General features: G+C 44.8%; 1 protein-coding gene across 2 annotated transcripts in view; it reads left to right on the top strand.

Annotated features, from left to right (window-relative positions):
• The window catches only part of LOC110531287 (uncharacterized), a 154,550-nt gene extending 139,207 nt beyond the window's left edge, over positions 1-15,343 (top strand). For both annotated transcript variants that reach the window (XM_090185539.1, XM_036989052.2), the window contains 2 exons: positions 9,071-9,313; positions 14,425-15,343. In XM_090185539.1, coding sequence (XP_090041665.1) covers positions 9,071-9,313; positions 14,425-14,500 — 319 coding nt within the window. In that variant the 3' untranslated portion in view covers positions 14,501-15,343. The remainder of the gene's footprint in view (positions 1-9,070; positions 9,314-14,424) is intronic.
• The last annotated feature ends 315 nt before the right edge of the window (positions 15,344-15,658 follow it).

The raw sequence follows: 15,658 nt of genomic DNA, 5'->3' as shown, positions 1-15,658 counted from the left end.
CATCCATACATCAATTGTCTTAAAATCATTTATGTACTAACTAAGCAATTCACAGAAAGGCATAAACAAACAGTAATTAGTTACAAGGAAATGATAACGGAGTTCCCCTAGTGGGATAAACCGGCATCGTGGCTTGGGGAACAAAAGGGAAGTGGGGGTCGACTGAGATAAGACAACACACAGTTGATAATTATAACAATTGAAATGCTAATCCTTTGCACATGAACTCTCACTCATTCTGGAACAATTGCAATCAATATATATATTTATGCTCAGTGTGTCGTCGGGGACAGAAAAGTTTGTTTCTGTTGGAGAGTTTGTCCGCCCACTCTGTCGTGGTTAGAATGGATAGTTCAGAGTGACATTCGTTCATGTCATTATAGATAGATGTTTCAGCGGTTGTTGTTCTTCGTGTTCAATGATACCGAATTCCTAGCTGCAGACTAGTAATTAATATCAAAGACTTGTTCTTATTCTGTCTTTATCGATAGTCTAAGAGTATAACCACGTGGGATGGTTAAAAGATTCAGCAGTCTGGTCTCAAACCTTGGCCCTCTCGTTATTGAGGTAAGCTGTTCTGCAACCTTTGTCCTCTCGTAATTGAGAGCAACACGGTCTGTTGAGAAATTCTCACGGTGGGGGTTATATTCGGAATTTCAGAAAAAGGCCTGTCCCAGGATGCCCGACCATAACTGTGCTCATGGCGGTTCTCTGATTTAGTTAAACTCCAAAGGGAATTCATTGAACAGTCCAAAATCACATTACACAATTTCACAGTATCATCCTCACTCATTCATCTTATACAACAATTAGATGTAAAGCCTCATATCTGAGGCTATTATATAAACAGTGTTATGGTAATGTGGCCGTATTGTCTCACATGAGTTTCACAAAATTGTACCAAACGGACCAGTTCGTAGCTGGATTCTTCACCGATCTTTTATACTTTCTCCAGAACATAAATGTTGTTCGGACCTCAGGTTCTGTGAGGTTGAAGAAATTCCTTTGTTCTCTATGAAAATTCACTCTCTCTCTCTATACTGTCTGGCCATGAGGAGATAATCTCCTCCAGGAATTTACGACCTCTCTCTGACCACAGCAGCCTGGGTGTAGGAGACAGGGAGAGGGGGATGGGGCTTGCTGTACCCAAAGAGGGCAACGTCATGACAGACATGACAAGTGATATGTTCCCAAAACACAAAATCTGTCCAATTGTGATGACATTCAGATAATAATATCAGGGTGCACAAAACATTCCTTTGATGTTGCAAAAATGTTGACAGAATTTCTTTAAAGCTTCCCAAAACATGTAATTAGGGTACATGACAAGAGACAGGTTCCCAAAACATGTAATTAGGGTACATGACAAGAGACAGGTTCCCAAAACATGTAATTAGGGTACATGACAAGAGACAGGTTCCCAAAACATGTAATTAGGGTACATGACGAGAGACAGGTTCCCAAAACATGTAATTAGGGTACATGAGAAGAGACAGGTTCCCAAAACATGTCATTAGGGTGTAGGTACATGAGAAGAGACAGGTTCCCAAAACATGTCATTAGGGTGAAGGTACATGAGAAGAGACATGTTCCCAAAACATGTCATTAGGTTGTAGGTACATGAGAAGAGACAGGTTCCCAAGACACCAAATACGCTCAGTTGTTTTGACATTCATACAATGTTTAAGTTAGTTTGCACAGGACATTCACATTCACTTAATGTTTTAAGAACGAAATAAATATTTATGACGTTCATAGCATATTAGTTTTCCATAAGATGTATTTTTACTGCTTGCATGAGTTCCTTAATGATGGAATAGAGTTCCATGTAGTCATGGCTCTATGTAGTACTGTGGAATAGAGTTCCATGTAGTCATGGCTCTATGTAGTACTGTGCGCCTCCCATAGTCTGTTCTGGACTTGGGGACTGTGAAGAGACCTCTGGTGGCATGTCTTGTGGGGTATGGATGGGTGTCTGAGCTGTGTGTTAGTAGTTTAAACAGACCTCTGGTGGCATGTCTTGTGGGGTATGCATGGGTGTCTGAGCTGTTTGTTAGTAGTTTAAACAGACCTCTGGTGGCATGTCTTGTGGGGTATGCATGGGTGTCTGAGCTGTGTGTTAGTAGTTTAAACAGACCTCTGGTAGCATGTCTTGTGGGGTATGGATGGATATCTGAGCTGTGTGTTAGTAGTTTAAACAGACCTCTGGTGGCATGTCTTGTGGGGTATGCATGGGTGTCTGAGCTGTGTGTTAGTAGTTTAAACAGACCTCTGGTGGCATGTCTTGTGGGGTATGGATGGGTGTCTGAGCTGTGTGTTAGTAGTTTAAACAGACCTCTGGTGGCATGTCTTGTGGGGTATGCATGGGTGTCTGAGCTGTGTGTTAGTAGTTTAAACAGACCTCTGGTGGCATGTCTTGTGGGGTATGTATGGGTGTCTGAGCTGTGTGTTAGTAGTTTAAACAGACCTCTGGTGGCATGTCTTGTGGGGTATGTATGGGTGTCTGAGCTGTGTGCTAGTAGTTTAAACAGACAGCTCGATGCATCCAACATGTCAATACCTCTCACAAATACAAGTAGTGATGAAGTCAATCTCTCCTCCACTTTGAGCCAGGAGAGGTTGACATGCATATATATTAGGTGCGACAAAACTAGGGACAGTAGGACCTGCCTTGTTGAGAGTGCTGTTAAGAAGGTAGAAACTAGGGCCAGTAGGACCTGCCTTGTTGAGAGTGTTGTTAAGAAGGTATAATCTAGGGACAGTAGGACCTGCCTTGTTGAGAGTGTTGTTAAGAAGGTAGAAACTAGGGCCAGTAGGACCTGCCTTGTTGAGAGTGTTGTTAAGAAGGTAGAAACTAGGGACAGTAGGACCTGCCTTGTTGAGAGTGCTGTTAAGAATGCAGAGCAACACTTTATTATGGACAGAGTTCACCCCCATCGTAGCTGTGCCTTGCATGAAAACCCCTGTTTTTCTGGATTACTGTCTCACTCTCTGTGGCCGATGCGAGCAAAACATTTAAACAGGTTAACAATCACAAGGCAGATTACCACGGCACGTTCTCAAAGCACGACCAGCTGGCAAGGGTCTTGTCCCGGTCTGTAATCCCAACATGTTTCAAGCTGACCACCATGGTCCCTGTTCCCCAGAGCTCCAAGGTAACCTGCCTGAACAATTATTGCCCTGTAGCACTCACATCTGTAATTATGAAGTGCTTTGAAAGGCTGGTCATGGCTCACATCAACACCATCATCCCAGACACCCTGGACCCACTCCGATTCACATACCGCCCCAACAGATCCACAGATGAGGCAATCTCAATTGCACCCCACACTGCCCTCTCCCACCTGGACAAGAGGGGAAATAACTATGTGAGAATGCTGTACATAATCTATAGCTCAGAGTTCAACACCATAGTCCTCTCCAAGCCCATCACCAAGCTAGAGACCCTTGGACTGAACCCCTCCCTCTGCAAATGGATACTGGACTTCTTGACGGGCCAACCCCTAGGTGGTGAGGGTAGGCAGCAACACCTCCGCCATGCTGACTCTCAACACAGGGACCCCTCAGGGGTGTGTGCTTAGTCCCCTTCTGTACTCCTTGTTCACCCATGGCTGCGTGATCACACACGACTCCAACACTGCTATTCAGGTACTCTATATCAGGTGGTTTTAGAGGAAGTCCTAAATAATTGCTAAAGACTCCAGCCACCCAAGCCATAGACTGTTCACCCTAATACCATCCAGCAAACGGTACCGGAGCATCAGCTCTCAGACCAATAGGCTCCGAGACAGCTTCTACCCCTAAGAAAATGAATGGTATTCAAACTATCTGCACTGAATCTATCTTGCACTGACCCTATGCACACTCACTAGACCAGGCCTGGGCAAAGGCCGGCCCATAAAGAATTTGATAGGAAAGTTTTGAAAAGCGTATTTGTTATTCAAATTAAAAGCCCAATGAATACTCGCCTTTGTGTAAAGATTTAACTCCCACCGCTTGTGGGACATTTATTTTGAAGGCATGTATAAATAACAACTGCACGAGGAAAGACAGCGGCTGACAGGCTGAAACACACGTCACAGTTGCAAATAGTCGTTAGTTACAAATTGCACAAAAAAAAATGTTTTTCAAAGTGTTCAAAGGGAAGGTAAGAAGACAATGAATGTAGGGTGTTCCAGAAAGAGTGGACATCGAAATGTTTCTTCATTGAGGTATCAGGGAAAGCTGTGTGCTTAGTGTACAAAGAGAGCATCGCTGTCTTGAAAGACTACAACTTGTCCCGGCGCTTCCAGACGATGAAATACAGGAATATATATGCATTGAAAGAGTTGCTTTCTCAGTTGCAAAATCAGCAAGGACTTTTCACAAAACTGCATTCGGCAAACGACGGAATTGCGAGAGCCAGCTATGTACTGTCCCACAAAATTGCTAAACATAGCAAGCCATTCGCTGAAGGCGAATTCGCAAAATAATGTTTAATTGATTCTGCAGCAATACCGGGACAAGAAATAACTGTTTGAAAATGTTTCCCTGACAAGATGAACAGTGACACAGCATGTTGAGGACATCACAGAGAATATGGAGCAACAGTTGAAAGACTGGGAAGGATTTCACCTATTTCTCCTTGGCCCTGGTGCAGTGATGCACGTGATATTCTTTACGAAATGACAGAGAGCTTCCTTCTGTGCCGTCAATGAAGAGCACAGGGAAGGATTTATTGGAGGAGGTTAATAAGTGTGTGGCAAAGCTGGGACTGAGTTTTGAAAAGTTATCCAGTGTGACCACTGATGGGGGTGCCCAAACTTGACAGGAAAAAGCATTGGCCTTTTGAAAAGGATACAAGATCAAGTAGCTGAGCTGAACCCAGATCAGAAAATTATTTTCCTGCATTGCATTATTCATCAGGAGCTGTTCTGTAAATGTATTCTGAAAATGAGCCATGTTGTGGAAAAAATCACTAGTGGTAAACTTCATAAGAGCAAAATCTTTTAAACCACAGGCAGTTTGTCTCACTGTTGGAAGAGACAGAGTCTGGTCATGCAGATCTCCCCTACCACACAACATGAGATGGCCGAGTTTGGGGAAGGTGCTTAATTCTTGATGTAACGGTTTTCCTCCTCTTCTGAGGAGGAGTAGGAAGGATCGGACCAATATGCAGCGTGGTACGTGTCCATGTTAATATTTATTGAAACTGAACACAAAACAAAATAACAAGAGAACGAACGAAAACGAAACAGTTCTGTCTGGTGCAGACACAGACAGAGACAGAAAACAACTACCCACAAATCATACTGGGAAAAACAGGCTGCCTAAGTATGGTTCTCAATCAGAGACAACGATAAACAGCTGCCTCTGATTGGGAACCATACCAGGCCAAACACAGAAATACAAAAACATAGAACAAACACATAGAATGCCCACCCCAACTCACGCCCTGACCAAACTAAAATAGAGACATAAAAAAGGAACTAAGGTCAAATTCAAATTAAATTACTACAAATATTACATTTTCATCAAATCACAAGTGCAATATAGCAAAACACAGCTTAGCTTGTTGTTAATCCACCTGGCGTATCAGATTTCAAAAAAGCGTTTTGGCGAAAGCATAACAAGCGTTTATGTAAGGACATTAGTCTCTCAGCAAACAAAACATTACAAACAGCTAGCCGCAAAGTAGATTGGTCACGAAAGTCAGAAAAGCAATAAAATGAATCGCTTACCTTTGATGATCTTCAGATGTTTGCACTCACAAGACTCCCAGTTACACAATAAATGTTTATTTTGTTCCATAAAGATTATTTTTATATCCAAAATACCTCCATTTGGTTGGCGCGTTATGTTCAGAAATCCACAGGCTCAAGCGGTCACGACGGGGCAGAAAAAAATTCCAAATAGTATCCGTAAAGTTCGTAGAAACATGTCAAACGTTTTTTATAATCAATCCTCAGGTTGTTTTTACAATAAATAATCGATAACATTTCAACTGGCCCTTAGCTTTTTCAATAGGAGTGAGAGAGAAAATGTCTGCTCCACTCTGTTGGCTCAGGCAAAACGCTGCTGGCACCCAGCCAGCCAATGACGCGATGTGATCTTTCTCGCTAATTTTTCAGAATAAAAGCCTGAAACTATGTCTACTATGACTGTTCAGACCATGTGGAAGCTTGTTGATATCCCTTTAAATGGAGGGAAGGCATGCAATGGAACATGGAGCTTTCAAAATAAGAGGCACTTCCTAGTTGGATTTTCCTCAGGTTTTCGCCTGCAATATCAGTTCTGTTATACACACAGACAATATTTTGACAGTTTTGGAAACTTTAGAGTGTTTTCTTCCTGTATATAGCTCCACATTGGTCTGGTACTTCCTGTATATATCTCCACATTGGTCTGGTACTTCCTGTATATAGCTCCACATTGGTCTGGTACTTCCTGTATATAGCTGCACATTGGTCTGGTACTTCCTGTATATTGCTCCACATTGGTCTGGTACTTCCTGTATATATCTCCACATTGGTCTGGTACTTCCTGTATATATCGCCACATTGGTCTGGTACTTCCTGTATATAGCTGCACATTGGTCTGGTACTTCCTGTATATTGCTCCACATTGGTCTGGTACTTCCTGTATATTGCTCCACATTGGTCTGGTACTTCCTGTATATTGCTCCACATTGGTCTGGTACTTCCTGTATATTGCTCCACATTGGTCTGGTACTTCCTGTATATAGCTGCACATTGGTCTGGTACTTCCTGTATATATCTCCACATTGGTCTGGTACTTCCTGTATATTGCTCCACATTGGTCTGGTACTTCCTGTATATAGCTCCACATTGGTCTGGTACTTCCTGTATATAGCTGCACATTGGTCTGGTACTTCCTGTATATAGCTCCACATTGGTCTGGTACTTCCTGTATATTGCTCCACATTGGTCTGGTACTTCCTGTATATAGCTCCACATTGGTCTGGTACTTCCTGTATATAGCTGCACATTGGTCTGGTACTTCCTGTATATAGCTGCACATTGGTCTGGTACTTCCTGTATATTGCTCCACATTGGTCTGGTACTTCCTGTATATAGCTCCACATTGGTCTGGTACTTCCTGTATATAGCTGCACATTGGTCTGGTACTTCCTGTATATTGCTCCACATTGGTCTGGTACTTCCTGTATATATCTCCACATTGGTCTGGTACTTCCTGTATATATCTCCACATTGGTCTGGTACTTCCTGTATATAGCTGCACATTGGTCTGGTACTTCCTGTATATTGCTCCACATTGGTCTGGTACTTCCTGTATATAGCTCCACATTGGTCTGGTACTTCCTGTATGTAGCTCCACATTGGTCTGGTACTTCCTGTATATAGCTGCACATTGGTCTGGTACTTCCTGTATATTGCTCCATTCTTGTGTATTTTATTTCTCGATCATGTAATGTTAAAGTCTACAGCAGTTGTTTTCGGTGTCAAATAACATTTGATTCAATTTATATCAGTATAAACTCTCTGTTTTTACTGTGAACTACTACAATACTAGTGTACAATACTAGTCTACACTAGTACAATATTAGTCTATACAACTAGTCTACAATACTGTATACACTGCTAGTCTAGTCTATGGCTGGCTGGTTACTGTTTCTAACACAACTAGTCTACAATACTAGTCTACACTACTACAATATTAGTCTATACAACTAGTATACAATACTGTATACACTGCTAGTCTAGTCTATGGCTGGCTGGTTACTGTTTCTAACACAACTAGTCTACAATACTAGTCTACACTACTGTATACTAGTCTACACTACTAGTCTACACTACTAGTCTACACTACTGTATACTAGTCTAGTCTACTAGTCTAGTCTATGGCTGACTGGTTACTGTTTCTAACACTACTATTCTAGTCTACTAGTCTAGTCTACACTACTAGTCTAGTCTACTAGTCTAGTCTACACTACTAGTCTAGTCTATAATACTGTCTACTAGTCTAGTCTATGGCTGGCTGGTTACTGTTTCTAACACTACTAGTCCAGTCTAGTATACAATACTGTCTACTAGTCTAGTCTATAGTACTGTCTGCCAGTCTAGTCTACAATACTGTCTACTAGTCTAGTCTACACTACTAGTCTACACTTCTAGTCTACAATACTGTCTGCCAGTCTAGTCTACAATACTGTCTACTAGTCTAGTCTACACTTCTAGTCTACAATATTGTCTACTAGTCTAGTCTACACTGCTAGTCTACAATACTGTCTACTAGTCTAGTCTACACTGCTAGTCTACAATACTGTCTACTAGTCTAGTCTACACTGCTAGTCAACAATACTGTCTACTAGTCTAGTCTACACTGCTAGTCTACAATACTGTCTACTAGTCTAGTCTACACTTCTAGTCTACAATATTGTCTACTAGTCTAGTCTACACTGCTAGTCTACAATACTGTCTACTAGTCTAGTCTACACTGCTAGTCTACAATACTGTCTACTAGTCTAGTCTACACTGCTAGTCAACAATACTGTCTACTAGTCTAGTCTACACTGCTAGTCAACAATACTGTCTACTAGTCTAGTCTACACTGCTAGTCTACAATACTGTCTACTAGTCTAGTCTACACTGCTAGTCAACAATACTGTCTACTAGTCTATGGCTGGCTGGTTACTGTGTGCCTTTCTGGATGTTGTTCTTTTCTCCTTCTATCTTGACTTGATTTTTTCTCTCTATCTCCTTCCTTCCTTCCTCTCTCTCTCTCCTCTCGCTCTCTCTCTCTCTCTCTGTCTCTCCTCTCTCACTCTCTCTCCTCTCGCTCTCTCTTCCTCTCTCTCTCTCCTCTCGCTCTCTCTCTCTCTGTCTCTCTGTCTCTGTCTCTCCCTCCCCCTCCCCTGTCTCTCTCTCTCTCCCTTTCTCCCTCTCCCTCCTCTCACTCTCTCTTTCTCCCTCTCTCTCTCTCTCTCCCTCTCCCTCTCCCTCCCCTGTCTCTCTCTCTCTCCATTTCTCCCTCTCCCTCCCCCTGTCTCTCTCTCTCTGTCTCTCCCTGTCCCTCCCCCTGTGTCTCTCTCTCTCTCTCTCTCTGTCAGGTCAACACCTTATTCCACCTGTTGCGCTTCTTCTTCTCGTTCCAATCCTCCTACCACCAGCACCACCACCACCACCGTCACTACTACTACTCCTGTTCCTAGTTCTACCTCCTCCCTCCACAGCAGTCTGACAGCTAACAGTCAGTCCAGCTCCACCCTCCACCAGTACTGTTGCCCTGCCCGGCTGCTCCTGCCCAAGCCGCCTTGCGCCCTCCCCCCATCCAGGCACTCCGACCAGGCAAGGTAAGGGCCTGAGTATACCCACTATAAAGTAGGCCCACAATCGTCCACTATTCTCCTCCAATCCCCATCCTCCCTCTAAGGTTACACAATTCGGGAAACATGCCCCAAAGTTTCCGCGTTTTCAGATATCCTTGTTTGGAGGATTCCCAGTTGGAAGATTCCCTTCTGAATCACGGAACTCCTCCAACCAGGATTTCAGAAGAAACGGTGCAACTCCTTAGTATCAGTCCCTCACTAGAATCACAGTCTTCCACTCCCCCATCCTCCTCCTGTCCCGTCCCACACCACCCACCCACCCTCTCTCTCTGTCCATCACCCTGTTGACTCCCAGAGTCGACACCACCCAACCTCTCCCTCTCTCCATCACCCTGATGATTCCCAGAGCCCACACCACCCTACCTCTCCCTCTGTCCATCACCCTGATGACACCCAGAGCCCACACCACCCTACCTCTCCCTCTGTCCATCACCCTGATGACTCCCAGAGCCCACACCACCCTTCCTCTCCCTCTCTCCATCACCTTGATGACTCTGAGAGCCCACACCACCCTACCTCTCCCTCTCTCCATCACCCCGATGACTCCCAGAGCCCACACCACCCAACCTCTCCCTCTGTCCATCACCTTGATGGCTCCCAGAGCCCACACCACCCTACCTCTCCCTCTGTCCATCACCTTGATGACTCCCAGAGCCCACACCACCCTACCTCTCCCTCTCTCCATCACCCTGATGACTCCCAGAGCCCACACCACCCAACCTCTCCCTCTGTCCATCACCTTGATGGCTCCCAGAGCCCACACCACCCAACCTCTCCCTCTGTCCATCACCTTGATGACTCCCAGAGCCCACACCACCCTACCTCTCCCTCTCTCCACCTTGATGACTCCCAGAGCCCACACCACCCAACCTCTCCCTCTCTCCACCTTGATGACTCCCAGAGCCCACACCACCCTACCTCTCCCTCTCTCCACCTTGATGACTCCCAGAGCCCACACCACCCAACCTCTCCCTCTGTCCACCTTGATGACACCCAGAGCCCACACCACCCAACCTCTCCCTCTCTCCACCTTGATGACTCCCAGAGCCCACACCACCCAACCTCTCCCTCTGTCCACCTTGATGACACCCAGAGCCCACACCACCCTACCTCTCCCTCTCTCCACCTTGATGACACCCAGAGCCCACACCACCCTACCTCTCCCTCTCTCCACCTTGATGACTCCCAGAGCCCACACCACCCAACCTCTCCCTCTCTCCACCTTGATGACTCCCAGAGCCCACACCACCCAACCTCTCCCTCTGTCCACCTTGATGACACCCAGAGCCCACACCACCCTACCTCTCCCTCTCTCCACCTTGATGACACCCAGAGCCCACACCACCCTACCTCTCCCTCTGTCCATCACCTTGATGACTCCCAGAGCCGACACCACCCAACCTCTCCCTCTGTCCATCACCTTGATGATTCCCAGAGCCCACACCACCCAACCTCTCCCTCTCTCCATCACCCTGATGATTCCCAGAGCCCACACCACCCTACCTCTCCCTCTGTCCATCACCTTGATGACTCCCAGAGCCCACACCACCCAACCTCTCCCTCTGTCCATCACCTTGATGACACCCAGAGCCCACACCACCCTACCTCTCCCTCTGTCCATCACCCTGATGACTCCCAGAGCCCACACCACCCAACCTCTCCCTCTGTCCATCACCTTGATGACTCCCAGAGCCCACACCACCCTACCTCTCCCTCTCTCCATTACCCTGATGACTCCCAGAGCCCACACCACCCTACCTCTCCCTCTGTCCATCACCTTGATGACTCCCAGAGCCCACACCACCCTACCTCTCCCTCTGTCCATCACCTTGATGACTCCCAGAGCCGACCCCACCCAACCTCTCCCTCTCTCCATTACCCTGATGATTCCCAGAGCCCACACCACCCTACCTCTCCCTCTGTCCATCACCTTGATGACTCCCAGAGCCCACACCACCCTACCTCTCCCTCTCTCCATCACCCTAATGACTCCGAGAGCCCACACCACCCTACCTCTCCCTCTCTCCATCACCCTGATGACTCCCAGAGCCCACACCACCCTACCTCTCCCTCTCTCCATCACCCTGATGACTCCCAGAGCCCACACCACCCTACCTCTCCCTCTGTCCATCACCTTGATGACTCCGAGAGACAGATCTAAACCCTTAATTTTCCATGTCCCAACCAGGGTAACAATTTATTTTAAGGGTCCGTAATTAACCATTTAGAAAGCATTTATGAATAATTACTCTCACATTTATAATCATTAGTACAGTATTTTTGCAGTCCCTAATCTAAAGTGAGTGCTATTTATACATTACCAATACTTCGTAAATATTTTGAGTGACCAGCGTAATTTGTCACAAAACGATGGGCATGCCATTTGGTAGACATTTCCTGCAAGCACACAAAACAAGATGTTTAAAGCTCCCGTGCAGTCTTGGTAGTTAAATGTTTGAATCATCACTAAATGTCTTATAAATCAGTGTTTTTACTGTGATTTAAATCATTTCACTGTGTTTTTACGTAATATTTACCTGACCCTCATTTGACTCTTGAAATGCTCAGTCTGGTTGTGCGGGCGTTTGACGATTTGACGATATTTATACACACAACCTGGATTGGCTAATAGGCTGGTCTAGAGCCCAACCCCTTTTTTATCGAGATGAACAGTCATTGGTCTATAATAATCAGATCACATTGTGACGTCATGACATAGGCCAGCACATCTGAACAGGCTGAAATTCCAGGCAATTTATTTCAAACAGCTTTTACACAAAAAAAGGACTTTACAAATCAGTTTCATACTTTCAATTTCAACGCTTAATTTTTAAGTTTACAAATGTTAATAAATAGTAAGTAAATGCCTTCTAAATGGTTTATTACGAACCCTTATTGAAGTGACGTGTTGCCTTAACCAGTCTGGAGCATTAGCACTGATAGCACATAGGGTCCTCCAGTCCTCTCATAGACAGTCTCTTGTCAGCACACTGACACCTAGTAGTTATTAAAGACATGCAACGTAACTTTGGCGACTGCTAAGTATTTTATTATTATTGTTTTTTTTTTTTAAACCTCGCCGCGTCGGGCTGAATGTGTCAATGTGCAGTTTATACAAACATAATCTAAGAGCAGTATTACTGTCTTACCTCAATTAGCCTCAAAAAATCCCCAGTTTCGAAAGCAACTATTTTTCTGGAAGCTGTGCTGAACCATTTTCCACTAGCGATTTGAGTTCTCAACCAATGAGATTCAGCCCCTCACCGTATGAGTGACGGCTAGCAAGCTACACACGATGCACCTACAGCAGAGAGAGAGAGAGAGAGAGAGAGAGAGAGAGCAATGATGTGGGGCCACACATCTCCACATACAGTCTGGGACGTAGTATGCAAATTTCCGGGGGACCAATATTGCCTGGTGAGAGCTAATTCAGAAACTACTGGCTAAAAACGTACACAACGTTTCAGAGAATACCTTTAACAACCTGACTCAGCAGTGTGTAATCAGCCCCAGTTTCTAGATGTAATAACTGACCGCCTGATGGGTGATCACCATAATCACATTATTTACCTCGTTACGAAGTTAATAACACTCTTATCGGAAACTAGAATCTGGAATCATAGCTTCAGTAGCCAACGCCTGACTGACTTCACCACCCATCTCTCTTACACCGGGAGAGGAGAGATTTTGGGAAACACTGTCTTGGAAAATGAGTTGTATCATATTAATATGTTCAACAATTCCTTCATGGCGTTGTGAGATCTGATTATCTGCTGGAACGCAACCCAGTGTAAGGCCTCCCCCATCTCCTTCACACATGTAGGCCTACTCATTGCACCCAAACACCGTCCGACAACCCCTCCCCTCAACCACTCCACTCTTCTACCCCTGTCCTCTCCATATCGCCCATCCTCTCCTTCCCTCCCTCTCCCCCCCCTGTTGTTTTTGTATGCATCTCAACCCCCTTGGGATATATTTTAAAGTCATATTAAAATGCTTGGAAACCTATGACATTCCATCACAGGATTGCATAAATGATTAGCTATATTGTAATGCTGGGAGACATGGTATATAATCACTATATCTTCAGGCAAGGAGACATGGTATATAATCACTATATCTTCAGGCAAGGAGACATGGTATTTAATCCCATTTTGTTTTTATTTAACCTAACAGATCATGTTTGCAGTAGATGTCAGGGTTGTAGCTTTAGTAGCAGACTGTTCTCCATGCTGCAAGCCTGACATCTAGTGGTCAACTACTGTTATAACACTAGAGGTAGAGGAGTCCCACTTCTCTGATCTAGTGGTCAGCTACTGTTATAACACTAGAGGAGGAGGAGTTATAACACTAGAGGAGGAGGAGTTATAACACTAGAGGAGGAGGAGTTATAACACTAGAGGAGGAGGAGTTATAACACTAGAGGAGGAGTTATAAAACTAGAGGAGGAGGAGTTATAACACTAGAGGAGGAGGAGTTATAACACTAGATGAGTTACAACATTTGAGGAGGAGGAGTTATAACACTAGAGAAGGAGTTGTAACACTAGAGGAGTTATAACACTAGAGGAGGTGGAGTTATAACACTAGAGGAGGAGGAGTTATAACACTAGAGGAGGAGGAGTTATAACACTAGAGGAGGAGGAGTTATAACACTAGAGGAGGAAGAGTTATAACACTAGAGGAGGAGGAGTTATAACACTAGAGGAGGAGTTATAACACTAGAGGAGGAGTTATCACACTAGAGGAGGAGGAGTTATAACTAGAGGAGGAGGAGTTATAACACTAGAGGAGGAAGAGTTATAACACTAGAGGAGGAGGAGTTATAACTAGAGGAGTAGGAGTTATAACTAGAGAAGGAGGAGTTATAACACTAGATGAGGACGAGTTATAACACGAGATGAGGAGTTATAACTAGAGGAGGAGGAGTTATAACACTAGGGTTTTATCTATATTCCCTTCTTTCCTTCCTTCTCTCACTCTGCTTTTCTGTGTTCCCCATCCCTTTGCTTCTGTCTCAACCCCTGTCTGTCTGTCTCTCTCTACCCATGCTACCATGGACCGTCCCTCTCCCAGAGAGGACGAAGATGATGACATCGCCCATCAGTTCTGTTGCCCCGCCTCTGAGTGCAGTAGCCCGTCCTCTAGGTAACCAGCCGATCACTTGAACCTCCTTCCCGTTTTTTACCCTTGACCTCCAAACAACCTTACGGAGAAAACGCTGAGGGCAACAACTGGACACAACTCGTTGGTCGGGGTTTGAAAAATATATAAACTTTTAAAACGCACAAACCTGGCTGGAGACAAGGCAGGAGCTCAGCTACACTGAACTGTAGTCGGGGACTTGGGGACTGATCTGGTCTGGACTATCTCTGGTCTGGACTAGCTCTCGTCTGGACTATCTCTGGACTGAATCTTTACATGCCAGATTTTACTGTACCTCCCTTCCCTGTCCTTACCAGCATGTCACCCTTACAACCTTGCCTAACTCCGAATGACACAAGGCAGTCCTGATCGGTTGACCCCCTCAGACTCTGACCGTTGAAGTGTAGCGTAGGCAGTCTGATCTCTGACCTGGGCAGTGTGTGAAGAGAACTCACCTACGGCGCCGGGCCGGGGTCAACTGATGACGAGACGACGGAAGAAACAAAACGGAAAATGAACCCTTTAGATTCTTTCTGTAGCTCATATATATCTACTTCCTGTATACTGCCCTCTAGTGTCTGTATGCTGTCTCTTTTTACTCCTTTAAATCTCACTCTTTCTTCTTCATCTCCTTGTGAACCTTCCTCTTTCCCTCTTATCGTTCAGTGAGAGAGGACATGGTGGGTTTAACTCTATTCTAACCGTATGGGAAAATAATGAGAAATACATCACATCTTCCTGATTCAGTGCCAAGAAAAGCTCTTAGTTTTCAACTCCTTAAACTTTAAAATATTGTAATGTTTTGTGAACAGAAGAGTTATGCTTTATGAGCAAAATATCTGAAGAAAAATATTTATTTAAATTAAAACATATTTTAGTTAGATTTCCCTTTTCTCATTAGAGAATACCGAAATGATATGGCCCTTTAGTAGTTCGCAGCATAAACACATAGAAACATTATGTCTGCCCCAAACCCAGTAAGACTCGTAAGTCAACTCATATTGAGTGTGAATAGTAAGCTATGGCAAGGCCAAGGGATGGGTGGGGCTAGAAAACGTTACACATGGGGTTCAAATCTAATCAGAACAGGGTAACCATGGTCTCACACTGATCCCCATCCAGACATTCTGTAAATATCGAAATAGGAACAACCAGCGGCATTATA

The sequence above is a fragment of the Oncorhynchus mykiss genome, chromosome 9 (assembly GCF_057628025.1).
Source record: "Oncorhynchus mykiss isolate SJ-2025 chromosome 9, ASM5762802v1, whole genome shotgun sequence".
Classification (NCBI taxonomy): domain Eukaryota; kingdom Metazoa; phylum Chordata; class Actinopteri; order Salmoniformes; family Salmonidae; genus Oncorhynchus; species Oncorhynchus mykiss.
The sequence above is the reverse complement of the archived record's forward strand: the minus strand, read 5'-3'. Positions and strand labels throughout refer to the sequence as shown.